Here is a 13,948-nt window from a genome sequence, read left to right as displayed (position 1 = left end):
GATTATCCCCTAAAAAGTGAGTTGGGTATTAATCTGTATTTCAGCTTAAACAGTATAATTGTCAGTATAATTCCCTCCCAAAGCAAAAAATTCACTGTGTAAGCAAATCAAACCCTCTTCTGATAATTTTTAATGCATCCTAATCTCTTTTCAGGCACATGCTTGGCTGTGGAAAACCCCTCAAGTGAGCAGTGTGTGAACATGTAGATGAGCCCCTTAAAAAAAGTTGACCAACTTGCAAACTTAGAGTTTAATGAAATATTTAATTTAATGAATATTACAAAAGGAAACATTAAAATGTGATTTGAAAGTTCAAAGAGGTAAATTTTCATATTATGACATTTCCTGAAATATTTCTGTTCTGTGAAGGAAGGCATGTTGGCATTTTCAGTGAGTTTGGGTTTCCTAACCCCATGTCTGTAGAATAGCTTTCCATGACCCAAGAAGAATCTTCCATAGCACATTGAAATTTTCCTTCCTCCTCTCTAGGTAGCTCTTCCATCTCTTACTTAACTCAAAATAATTACTTATTGGTTATGCTGATCTCATCAGTTTGCAGGAGAGAGAGAATAATCAACACTTCTGAGGCAGAGGGTGCTTCGAGTCCCACCCTGTCATGGAACCAGTGGAAACTGGAGGCTGAGAGTGGGGGAAGGATCGAGCCCTAAGAGCTCAACAGTGGCAGAGTTGAGGCAGAACCAGCTCTCCTGTCTTTCAGGCTAGTAAAAGTTTCCTGACACTGGGCTTAGCTACATTAAATGACTGAGTTGGATGACCACATCACCCATCTCTGTCCCATTCTTGATGACTTCTTTTTAGAGATGTGACTTATTTTGAAAAGAGGGTGTGTTCCCCTCAAAGGGAGCTCTTACAGAGTTTGCTATGGGTATAAAGTTTAAATTAAGCATTTCCTAGGTAAATGCTCATTTTTAAAACAGAGGTTCTTGGGCGGTAATTATACACCATTTTCCTGTGCTTGGGAGTAACTGGGGTATAGACTTGCTTTGGGGGAGAATCACAGAACAGACAGAGGGGGAAGTTAAGTGACTTTTAGTCCAGGGATTCAGATAGGCTGCTGAAGGCTGATTTTACAGGTTCACGTCTTAGAAGTAGTAACTTAGGAGACATCATAGGCCTGGTACTTGGTTATGGAGGATGCCCTTCTGTTTCTCTCCTGGGTCAGGTAGTAGATGCGGTTGGCTTCTGGGTAGGTGACTTTGCTGAGTGGGAGTTTGTAGATGGCAGGGTTGTTGGAGGTCAGGAGCAGGAAGATGAGTGCTGAGAGGCAAAAAGGCCAGGTGCAGGTTGGTAGTCCAAACTGGGGGTGTGGGAGGGTGGAGAGGAACACAAAAGAAGCCTTGGTTATGCCAGATGCTTGTGCTTGTTTCATTAGCCCTCACTAACCACCTACAGCCCTGGAAAAAGGGGGGAATGCTTAGTGGGCACTGGATAAGGATAATGTTTAATTGACGACTTTTATGAAATCATTGCAGTGGTGTTAGTTTATGTTGTAAGAGGTGAACACTTTTCAAAATACACCCATTATAATATCTTGACATAGCTTGTCTTGGGGAGTCTGGGTATACCTCTATCTCTGGAAACTGTGACCATTTTCTACCTTCTTCCATCAGTGCCTCTGAACTATGGGGTTGGCAGCCATGTTGTAGCCCACAGTATTTTTCAATTTGTCATAGCTGATTGGACTAGAGATAGGCACCAGGCCCAAATAGGCTGGACCAATAGAATTCCTTTTCTGAGAATCTGAACTAAGAGACACAGAGCCTGTGTCTAGAGACTGGATGAGGACTCTTGAGTGGAAAAGTCTGGAGACCCAGGGCTGGCTGGTCATTTGGGGCCATGTGCAGCAGAGGAAACCCATCACAGACTTGGGGAAATGGAGCAGACTTAAGGAGAGAGAGAGATGTGACATCCTACTCCCAGGGAAGAGGTGGAGAGTAGCTGCTTCTTTTCTTAAGGGCTAACAAACCTGCAAATTCAACTATGAGGCAGATCAAATCATGCCCTCCTCTCTCCCAAACATTTTATTATAAGCACTAAAAATGTTAGGTAATACTGGGGAGTGGAGAGCAGGGTTACAATGATTGAGTCAAAGAATGGGTCGCTCTTGTCCCAACAGCAGCAGAATTCTAGAGAGACCCTTTAGCCTTAGTGAGGGGGTTTAGAGAGCACACCAGTCATGTGTGTGTCCACAGATGGCACTGTTGGATGGGACTTGGGGAAGAAAAATGACAAGCTGTTATTAGAATTGCTGATGCTGCAAGACATATTTATGAGTGATGAATTCTACTCAACAAGCCTTTCCAAAGCCTGAGTGTGTACAAGGTATTTTGGGATGCATCCCCTTGCTGTCCTAGAGTAGAAAGGATTCAGGTTTAGAGCCCCACAGACCTAGATTCAAATCTCAGTTCTGATAACCTTGTTAAAATCATTTCATCTTTCTGAGACATGTTACCCCAATTGTAATATAGGGATAATATCTACTCAGAGTTGGTGCCTAGTGCATACTAAGCACTCAATAAATGGTCTTCATTATGTGATCATTATTGCTAAACACATGGCAGCATTGTTGAAGACTTGGGGCTGCACACATGTCAGAAAGTAAAAAGCACAAGTCATATGTGCTCTCTTCTGTGGAAGTCATGAATGGACTTACGTTATTCATCATTTTTATATCTTGTTTCCCAATGAGATTGTAAATTCCTTCAGGGTGAGTTAACAGCCTACACTCAGAACAGCATCTTAAACATAGGAGGCGCACAGGAAGTTAACATGATTTTGTTTTGAAAGGTGTTTAAATTGAACGGTATCTTCTCTGGGAACCAGGAAGGGGCCAGTCATCATTGCAAATGCCTGTGATGAATGAGATTTTCCCATTTTTCATTCCTTCTATTACCTTGTCCAAGGTAGGCATTTGACACATACTTTTTGGATGAAAAATTGGGTGAGTGAATGGGGACAAGAATAGATAGCAAAGCATGGAGTAGACAGTGTCCTCTGGGGCTATAATCCAGCCTCTCCCACCTGGTGCAATTTTTCTGATGGTCATCTGTCCAATCCTAGATCTAATATTTCCCATGGTAGGAGCTCATTATTTGGGGTTTCATTCAGCCAGATTGTGATAAGGTCCCTGTGCAGAGGGAGAACTTGGGCTGAGCGTGAAAGGAGACAAATGTGTCCCCAAGTCATCACACACTGTATGTCAGGAATTGTAGCAGAGGTGAAACACAGTGGGGCCCAGAGGAGGTAGGGACCTGGTCCATCTGGGAAGGCAGGATAGAAAATCAGGGAAGGCTAATTCTACTGCTTAGAAAAGTCTAAACTGTTCATTTTCACTAGGGGTAGGACATGATTTAGACAGGAATTGAATCGTCACTGGCAGGATTCCCAGGCCTGTCCTTGGTGGTCCAGGTGAGATGTGAACTCTTACCAAAGATGAGGAGGCATGGACTATAGGGAGGCCCTGACTGCTCTGCATTGGGAGTGGGGGATACCTGGAGTGACCAAGTAGCTCCCTTCTTTTCTGAATTCCCATTAGAGTTGGCACCACCCAGGGGATGGAAATAATGCCTCCTACTTCTTTGTGTCCACCAAAGTGGGTAGCACAAAGATGTGCACTGGCTCACAGTTTAGCTGAACAGACAATCTATAAACCAAAAATTAAAGGTTTAGAAACAGTTCTAGAGTATGATACAGTAGAAACACGTATTAATTGTTTGGTTTACAAGATGATGCTCTGCAAATTCTTTCTCTAAGTGCTCCACTGGCCCATTGACAATGGGATTTGATTGACCAATAGTTGACATTTCAATTTTTAAGATCCAGGTCTTTGTCTAATGAGTGCTGAGGTGAGTAGTGTGATTTGAGACAAGGGGAATGAGTTGGGGAGGGGTTTCTGGAGCAGAATTTGAGCAGGCTTTTAGGAGCCCAGAGAACACCAGGATGTGTGTGGTGGACACATTCTGAGTGACACTGACTTACCACAGATAACATATTAGACAGGGCAGCACCCAGGTAGGCAGCAAACAGTGCTGGAAAAAGAAGCAATAAAAAATATTCCAGTGACAATTTAATGGTACCTTAAACTTAGTCTACATCTTTTCTCCCTATACATTTTATTCCACACATGCTATCTCTCAGATTCAGAGAGAGAAAAAAAGCAACAACAACAAAAACTTGAGTTATGTTTCCATCACTTGGCAGTTTTGAAGAGTGTTAAATTCTATGAAAATGCCGGCACAGCTAAGACAGCAGATGAACTTTGTTAAAAGGTCTAGAATTTAGCTGTTGCAGTTCTCTTGGGTCCTACTACCTTGCACTCCAGTAAAGGAACATTTAACAGCATAAACAATAAATGGAAATTTTACTATACAGCAAAGGCAAGTGAATCCCAGCACTCCCTGCTGGAATATTTCATCGCATGTTATTAACATAATATGGGTTTCCAGGGAGGAGCCATATTTTGTAAGCTTGAGCACCAAATACACCTTACTGCTTCATCTTCTGGGCTCTTCATGGGGCATGGCCAAGATGGTCACTGGGAAGAGCCAAGTGCTGGCAAGAGGTGAGGTGCTGTGAAAATGGACTAACTTATTTGACTCACTTCTGAACCTTTACTTTTTCAAATGAAAGCATCCCAGTTGTCCCTAGAATGATAATAATACCTAACCTCAATTAGAGAGTTTCTGTTTGCCTAGCTTGTAGCAATCCCTACAATGTCTTTAAACAAACATTTCTACCACGTAAGCACAATAGATGAGAAAACTAAGGTTCAGAGAAGTTAAATAACATAACTTTCTGCCTGCCTTTCAATTGGAGAAGTCCCTATTGCTTTAGAGATGGGGATTTAAGGTGGAAGGGAGAGAGGATATTGAGGAATGACTTCTGTGAAGTGAGTTGTGGGGTCAAGAAATAGTTTCTTGGGTCACACCAGTGAGCTTATTTGTCTGAGAGGGAATAGGAGCCCATGCTGTGCTTTCTGCTAGCTGAATCCTTATTGATTAATATACATTATTGAACCATAGATAAAAGTGCTCTGAACTTACTGAGAATCCCTATAGATCAGGCATTGGGTGAATGATCTGATACTTAGCACAGCTCTATGAATTCATAATAGGTGAGTACTTATGGTGCTTTAAAACTGTATGGACCCCAGAAAAGTATGTTCTTAAAGTTAATCTATACCTGTGGGTGGGGACCCATTGTAAATAGGATCTTTTGGTGGGTAGGATCCTAAGATGTGACCATTCAGGGTGGGTCTTAATCCTCTTATTGGCATCCTTTTTCAGAGAATGAAATTAAGGCAGAGAATGCCAAAGAAGTTGAAAGCAACAGATGCCGCCATGTAACAGAGGCATCCGGGATCACTGGCAGCTGGATTTTGGGAAAAAAGCATTGCCTTGATGATGCCTTGATTTGCACATTCTCATGGTCTCAAACTGTAGGCTTGTAAGCTAATAAGTTCCCATTGTTAAAAGTCAACCCATTTTATGGTATCAGCTTTTGGCAGCTGAGCAAACCAAAACAGCATCATTATGACATTATGACATTTAATTTAAATGGGACTGTTCTGTCTGATAGAGGAGCTGTCCAGATCACACTACCTTCTGGCTGCCTTTCAATGTGCCCTACACCTGGGTAAGTTGTCTGTGATTTAAAATCTTCTGTTTATTGAACACATAAGAACACTTGTGTGTGTCATACTGTGCTTTCTGAAAGGACATCCTGGGATACATCCAACTCTTTCTCCAACTTGTAGAAGGAAGTTTGATTCTACCTCTGCCCACAGGCAAGTCACTACAGCTTTCTGAGCCACAGCCTGTACAGGTATGCAAAATGGAAAAATGGGATAATGTTAGTAAAAACAAATGTCAGATATTATCATGTCATCCCTGTTTGCAGGTTCAGGGCTCTACATGGTGGAACTGTAAAACTCCTAGCAGAAATGAATTTTAAAAAGAAAGGAAGAGGAGAGCTTCTGGGGAAGATGACAGAGGAGAGAATTACAGGACACACGCCTCTTCCAAAAATAGCAAGTGGACAGGAAGAGACTGTCTGAAACAGTAGTTCTGGGGCTCCAGAGGCCAGGGGAGCACAGAGCATCTAGGAAAGAGTGAGGCAGGGAGACTGAGAAGCTGCAGCAAAAAACTGAGTGAATTGCTCTGTGGCAGTAGCCAGAGCCCATCCCTCACCCTCAAGGCAAGCAATTTTGGCTTGGACCTCTCTGGTTGCTGCATATAGACAGGGATAAGGGGGCCTTCCTCCCTGGGAGCAGGGTGGGAGGAGGCATGTCTGAGTGCTGAGCATTGTTAGCGATTGGCAAGTTTAAAATGGTGGGTCCTGGGCCTGAATTACAATTCTAGCATGCTCTGGACAGGGTTCCCCACAGACATTGTCTCAAATCCAACTCTGTTAGGGGTGGAGTCAGTGGAGGATGAAAAAATACTCTCCTTCCTTAGGACTGCAGGGAAAAGTTTGCTGAAGAGCACCATCTGCCAGGCAGGTCAGCAAAGCATAGTTCTAGGGAACTGACAAGAGTTTTTGGCATCTTTCCACACCCTCTCTCCAGGGTTCTTTGGAACTGGCCATGCCTCCTTCATGGGCCCCTGGCCCTGATCAGTTAAAAATGGGTAGCTCTAAAGGTCTAGAATAAGTTGAACCAAGGATCAAAGAAGAGCCTTAAGACAAAGCCAACCAACAATAAAGTCTTAGCAAGAAAGAGAAACTGACCATCAGAGTAAACTCCTCAAGATAACCAGATGCACAAAATTACAAGCCATACTCATTTTTGGGACTTGGAGTTGTCCTGAGTGGTGCTGCAGGGACAATTGCTGGACATTGTATGTCCTCCCATGGCCCACTGGATGGAACGTGGGAGAGTGTGGGCTATGGTGTGGACCACAGGCCATGGGGTGCAGCGATGCCCAGAGATGTACTCACCAGATGCAATGGATGTGTCATGATGATGGGGGAGAGTGTTACTTTTGGGGGAGTGGTGGGGTGGGGGCGGTGGGGGTGAATGGGGACCTCATATTTTTTTAATGTAATATTTTTTAAAAAATGAATAAATAAAATAAAATTTAAAAAAAATTACAAACCATACTGAAAGAACAGGAAGATGTAGCTCAGTTAAAGGAACAAATTGAAAATTCAAAGAAGACACACATTTTGGGATAACTAATCAAAGAAATTCAAAGAAACCTCCTAAATCAATTTAAGTAGTTGAAGGAAAATATGGTGAAGGATATTTATTAAGAAGACACTGGGTGAGTATAAAGAATTTGAAAGTATACAAAGAAAAGTAACAGAAATTAGAGGAGTGAAAGTTACAACAGAAGAGATTAAAAACACTCTAGAGGAGGTTCTGGGAAGATGGTGTTTTTCTCACAAAAAACAATGGAGAAAGAGCCCAAAGCTGGCTGAGGGATAGAGCGATGAACAAACAACAAACATAAATTACTAAACTGCTGCAGTGGCTGAGTAGGGCACCTAGCCCTGACTCTCAAGACATTAAGCCTGGATAAGACCCCTCGCTCACTGCACCCGACTGACAGGGGAAGAGACATCTTCCTCCTTTGTCAGCTGCGACAAGGGAAGAGGGAGGGTACATTGGAGGGTGGAGGGTGGTTTCTCTTTGGTGAAATCAGCCAGCAGAGTCCACTTTGAATCTTGGCTCAGCCAGACAAGAAACAAGGGAAAGTGGAATTGAAAGAAACATCTCTGTGGAAAGGTTCACTGACAAGCACCATCTGCTGGATGGCCAGAAAACTGCAAGGAGAAAAAGTGCTTTTAGGGTTCTCTTTAGTCCCTCTCCAAGGAGAAAATCTGTGCCCCATTAGTAAGCCCCTGTCCTAATTTTGATAATAATCTGAACAATTTTAAGGAATTATAATAAGTTGAGCCACCAATCAAAGAAGAGCTGTGAAAAAAACAACAACAATAGGCAAGAGAGAGAAATTGACCATCAGAATAAATTCACCAACATATTCAGATGCCTAGACATCAGCAAAAATTTACAAGCCATTCTAGGAAACAGGAAGAGATGGCCCAGCCGAAGGAACAAACCAAATATCTTGATGAGATACAGGATTTAAGACAACTAATCAATGATGATCAGATAAATCTCCAAAATCAATTGAAAGAATTGAAGGAAAATATGATTAATGAAATAAAGGATATTAAGGAGACACTGGGGGGAAGCAACTATAGCTCAATCAGTTGGGTCCCTGTCTACCATGTGGGAGACCCTGGGTTGGCATCCCAGGGCCTCCTTATGAAGCCATGCTTGCCCGCACACTGCAGAGACCCACCAGTCCAGGCCCTGGGCTTGTGTCCCAGGGCCTCCTTGTGAAGGCAGGCTTGCCTGCATGCTGTGGGGAGCTGCCAGTCTGGGCACCATGGAGTGATGCCTGGCCTGCAAGCGCCATGGAATGCTGACTCAGCAAGGTGATGCAACAAGAAGGGAGACAAGCAAAAAACAAAACAAAAGCACAGAGGTGTGCACAGCAAATGGACACAGAGAGCAGACAGCAAGCAAGCTGCAAGGGGGGGGTGGAATAAATTAAAAAAAAAAAAAGAAAAAAGAAGACACTGGGTAAGCATAAAGAACAGTTCAAAAACCTGCAAAGAAAAATAACAGCTTATGGGAATGAAAGACACAATGGATGAGGTTAAAAATATATTAGATTTAGAGGTGGAGTGGATATCACCATCCCAGGGTCCACAGGATGGAGGAATAAAATATGGATTAGAGTGGACTTACTGGTGTTCTACTATGGAACTATTGTGACTTTAGCAATGGAAGAAATTGTATCACTGATGTGGAGACGGGCCACAGTAGTTGCTGAGTGCAAGGAGATGGAAGAAGAGATGTGATTTGAGGGCATTTTTGGGACTTGGAGTTGTCCTAAATGATATTGCAGGAACAAATGCTGGACATTATATATCCTGCCATAACCTACTGAATGGACTGGGGGAGAGTGTAAACTACAATGTAAAAACTGTAATCCATGTGATGCAGCAGTGCTCCAAAATGTATTCACCAAATGCAATGAATGTGCCACAATGATGAAAGAGGTTGTTGATGTGGGAAGGGTGGGGTAACTTTTTTTTGTGATCTATGTATCTTCAAAAAATATATATTAGAGGCACATAACAGCAGATTTGAATTGATCAAAGGCAGAATTAGTGATTTTGAAGACAGAATATCTAAACTGGAAAAGACAGGAGAACAGAAAGAGAAAAGAAAAAATATGGAAGAGTGTCTCAGGGAATTGAATGACCATGAAAAATGCACAACATATACATTATTGGTGTCCCAGATGGAGAAGAGAATAGAAAAGAGACAGAAAGAATATTTAAGGAAATAATGACCAAAACCTTCCAAAGCCTCATGAGAGACATAAATATCAATTTCCAAGAATGACAAACATATCCCAAACAGAATAAATATGAATAGACCTACTCTGAGTCACCTACAATTCAGAATGCCAAAGATCAGAGTTATAGAAAGGATTCCAAAAGCAGCAGGAAAAAAACAAGGCATCCCATACAAGGGAACCTCAATAAGATTAAGGGCCAACCTCTCATCACAAACCATGGAGGTGAGAAGAAAATGGTACGATGTATTTAAGGTACTGACAGAGAAAAACTGCCAGCCAAAATCCTCTATCTGGCAAAACTGTCCTTCAGAAACGAGGGGGAGTTTAAAGTCTTCACAGACAAAAAATAAGAGTATGTTACCAAAAGACCAGAATTTCAAGAGATACTAAAGGGAGTGCTACAGCATGAAAGGAAAAAATAAGGGCAAGAGATTTGGAGAAGAGTGTAGAAATGAAGATTATTGGAAAGGATAAATTTCAGGGTGAAAAGACAGATAATAGTAAGATATGACAAGGGAAAGTCAAAGGATAAATGGAGAAAGTAAGTAATGCTTTTACAGTAAAAACATTGAATGCTAATATTATCAAAACATATAGACTGATAGAATGGATAAAAAAATAAGCAAATATATGTTGTCTCTCTCTCTATATATAGACAACAACTATATGTTGTCTATAAGGGACTCCCCTCAGATGTAAGGACATAACCAGGTCTAAAGTGAAAGGTTGGAAAAAGATATTCCACACAAATAATAACCAAAAAGAGGTAGAGTGGCAATACTAATATTGGACAAAATAGATTTTAAATGCAAAACTATTAAAAAGGATGCAGAAGGTCATTACATTTTAATAAAAGGGACAAGTCACCAAGGATAAATAACTATGCTAAATATTTATGCACCTAACCAGAGTGCCCCAATGTACAGGAGGCACACTGGCAAATCTGAAGGGAGAAATAGATGTCTCTACAACAATAGTTGGAGACTTCAATACACCACTTTCAGTGTTGGATAGAACATCTGGACAGAGCATAAACAAATAGCTTGAATAATATGATAAGTGAACTAGACCTAACAGACATTTATACAGCATTACATCCCCAAACAGTAGGATATAAATTCTTTTCAAGGACACATGGATAGATCATTTGTTGGATCACAAGACAGGTCTCAAAACCTGTAAAAAAAATTGGCATTATACAAAACACTTTCTCTGATCATAATGGAATGAAGCCAGAAATCAACAATAATTGGAAAAAGGAAAAATACACAAATATATGGCAATAAAATAATACATTCTTAAATAATCAGTGGGTCAAAGAAGAAATTTCAAAAGAATTCAGTAAATATCTTGAGATGAATGAAAACAAGAATACAACATATCAAAACCTATCGGACACTGCAAAGGTTGAAATAGTCATCAAAAACCTCCCTAAATGAAAAGCATGTGAATTCTCCAATCATTCCAAGATGATTTAATTCCAATTTTGCTCAAGCTCTTCCAAAAAAGTTGAACAGGAAAGAATGCTACCAAACTCATTCTAGGAAGCAACATCACCCTAATACTAAAACCAGATAAAGGTACTATGAGAAAAGAAATTACAGACCACATCTCTAATGAATGCAGATGCAAAAATCCTCAACCAAATACTTTTGGATTTGCAAACTGAATCCAAAAGCACATTAAAAGAATTATACACCATGATCAAGTAGGTTTTATCCCAGGTATGCAAGAGTTTTTTTTTTTTTTTAACACAAGAACATCAATTAGTATAATAATAAACTGAATAATAATAATAATAAACTGAAGAAGAAAAATCACATGATCCTTTTGATTGATGAAGAAAAGGCATTTGAAAAAACACAGCATCATTTCTTGATAAAAACATTTCAAAAGATAGGACTAGAAAGAAGCTTTCTCAATATAGTAAAGTGCCTGTGTGAAATACCTACAGTTAGCATTGTACTCAATGGGTAAAGACTGAAAGCTTTTTCACTGAGATCAGGAATAAGAGAAGGATGCCCACTGTCAACACTGTTAATCAAAATTGTGCTGGAAATCATAGCTAGAGCAATTAGGCTAGATAAAGAAATAAAAGGCTCTCAAATAGGGAAGGAAGAAGTAAAACTTCCATTATTTGATGATATGATTCTATATTAGAAAATCCCAAAAAATCCACAACAAAGCTACTTGAACTAATAGATGAGTTAGCAAAGTGGCAGGATACAAGATTAATTCACAAAAATAGTAGTGTTTCTATATACTACTGATGAGCGATCTGAGGAGGAAGTTAGAAAAAAATTCCATTTTTAATAGTGACTCAATGAATCAAATATTTAGGAATAAATATTGAGGGTATGAAGGATCTGTATTCAGAAAACTACAAAACATTGCTAAAAGAAACCAAAGAAGACCTAACTAAATGAAAGGACATCCATATTCATGTATTGGAAGACTAAATATTGTTAAGATGTAAATGCTACCTAAACTGATTTTGAGATTCAATGCAACCCCAATCAAAATCCCAAGAGTCTTGGGAAGCGGACTTGGCCCAGTGGTTAGGGCATCCGTCTACCACATGGGAGATCCACGGTTCAAACCCCGGGCCTCCTTGACCTGTGTGGAGCTGGCCCATGCGCAGTGCTGATGTGTGCAAGGAGTGCCGTGCCACACAGCGGTGTCCCCTGCATAGGGGAGCCCCGCGCGCAACAAGTGCACCCCATAAGGAGAGCTGCCCAGTGTGAAAGAATGTACAGCTTGTCCAAGAATGGCGCTGCACCCATGGAGAGCTGATGCAGCAAGATGACACAACAAAAAGAGACACAGACTCCTGTGCCACTGACAACAACAGAAGTGGACAAAGAACATGCAGCAAATAGACACAGAGAACAGACAACTGGGGCAGGAGGGGGAAAGGGGAGAGGAAAAAAAAAATCCCAAGAGTCTTATTTGCAGAAATGGAAAAGGCAATATCAAATTTATTTAGAAGGGTAAGGGGTCCTGAATAGCCAAAAATATCTTTAAAAGGAAGAACAAATTTGGAAGACTCTCACTTCCTGACTTTAAAGCATATTATAGGGAAGCAGTTCTGGCTCAACTGACAGAGCATCTGCCCACCATATGCAGCGTCTAGGATTTGATACCCAGGGCCTCCTGACCCATGTGGTGAGCTGGCCCATGTTCATTGCTGCTACGCACAAGGAATGCCATGTCACACAAGGGTGTCCCTGGCATAGGGGTGCCCCACATGCAAGGAATGTGCCCCGCAAGGAGAGCTGCCCTGTATGAAAAAAAAAGTGCAGCCTGCCCAGGAGTGGCGCCGTACACACTGAGAGCTGATGCAGCAAGATGACGCAAGAAAAACAAAGCAACACAGTTTCCTGGTGCTGCATGAAAAGAATGCAAGCAGACACAGAAGAACACACAGCAAATGGACAGAGAGAGCAGACATTGGGAGGGGAGGGAAGAGAAATAAATAAAATAAATCTTAAAAAAAAAAGACATATTACAATGATACAGTGGTAAAAACAGGATCGTATTTAAAGTTAGATCAACAAATGGAACCAAATTGAGAACCCAGAAATAGACCCACACATCTATGGCCAAGTCATTTTTGACAAGGTTGTCAAGCCCTCCCAGCTGGGCCAGAATAGTTTATTCAACAAATGTTGCCATGAGAACTGGATATCCATGTCCAAAAGAAAGAGCACCCCTATCTCACACCTTATACAAAAATTAACTCAAAACGGACCTAAATATAAAAGCTACAACTATAAAACTGCTAGAAGAAAATGTAGGGAAAGTTTTCATCTTCAAGATCTTTTGGTAGGTGTAGTTTCTTAAATCTTACACCCAAAGCATGAGCAATGAAAGAAAAAAATAGATAAATGGGACCCCCTCAAAATTAAACGCTTTTATTCTTCAATAGATTAATAGGGGAAAATATTTGGAAATCACATATCCAACAAGGGTTTGATATTCATGTTTGATATCCATGATATCTTACAACTCAATGACAAAAAGATAAGCAACCCAATTTAAAAATGGGCAAAAGATTTGAATAGACATTTCTCCAAAGAGGAACTACGAATGGCTAAAAGCACATTAAAAAATGCTCAACATCACTAGCTTTTAGGGAAATGCAGATCAGAATTACCATGAGGGAAGCAGACATGGCTCAACTGATAGAGCGTCTACCTACATATGGGGTCCAGGGTTCAAACCCAGGGCTTCTTGGCCTGTGTGGGGAGCTGGCCCACATGCAATGCTGCTGTGTGCAAGGAGTGCCATGCCACGCAGGGGTGTCCCCTGCATAGGGAAGCCCCACGTGCAAGGAGTAACACCTGGCATTGAGCTGCCCCATGCGAGAAAAGCACAGCCTGCCCAGGAGTGGTGCCACACAAATGGAGAGCTAACACAGCAAGATGACACAACCAAAAAGACACAGATTCCTGGTGCTGCCGAGAATACAAGTGGACAAAAAAGAACACACAGAGAGCAGACAATGGGTGGAGGGGGGGGGGAAGGGGAGAGAAAGAAAATAAATCTTT

The 13,948-nt window shown here is 41.2% G+C and overlaps 1 protein-coding gene across 1 annotated transcript in view; it reads right to left on the bottom strand.

The window, feature by feature from the left end:
• Window positions 1-243: 243 nt before the first annotated feature.
• SLC14A2 (solute carrier family 14 member 2) overlaps window positions 244-13,948 on the bottom strand; it is a 237,694-nt gene continuing 223,989 nt past the window's right edge. The window contains exons 19-20 of the mRNA XM_023586396.2: window positions 4,000-4,049; window positions 244-1,318 (exon numbers count right to left, since the gene is read on the bottom strand). Coding sequence (XP_023442164.1) covers window positions 1,118-1,318; window positions 4,000-4,049 — 251 coding nt within the window. The 3' untranslated portion in view covers window positions 244-1,117. The remainder of the gene's footprint in view (window positions 1,319-3,999; window positions 4,050-13,948) is intronic.

The sequence above is a fragment of the Dasypus novemcinctus genome, chromosome 16 (assembly GCF_030445035.2).
Source record: "Dasypus novemcinctus isolate mDasNov1 chromosome 16, mDasNov1.1.hap2, whole genome shotgun sequence".
Taxonomy (NCBI): Eukaryota; Metazoa; Chordata; class Mammalia; order Cingulata; family Dasypodidae; genus Dasypus; species Dasypus novemcinctus.
The sequence above is the reverse complement of the archived record's forward strand: the minus strand, read 5'-3'. Positions and strand labels throughout refer to the sequence as shown.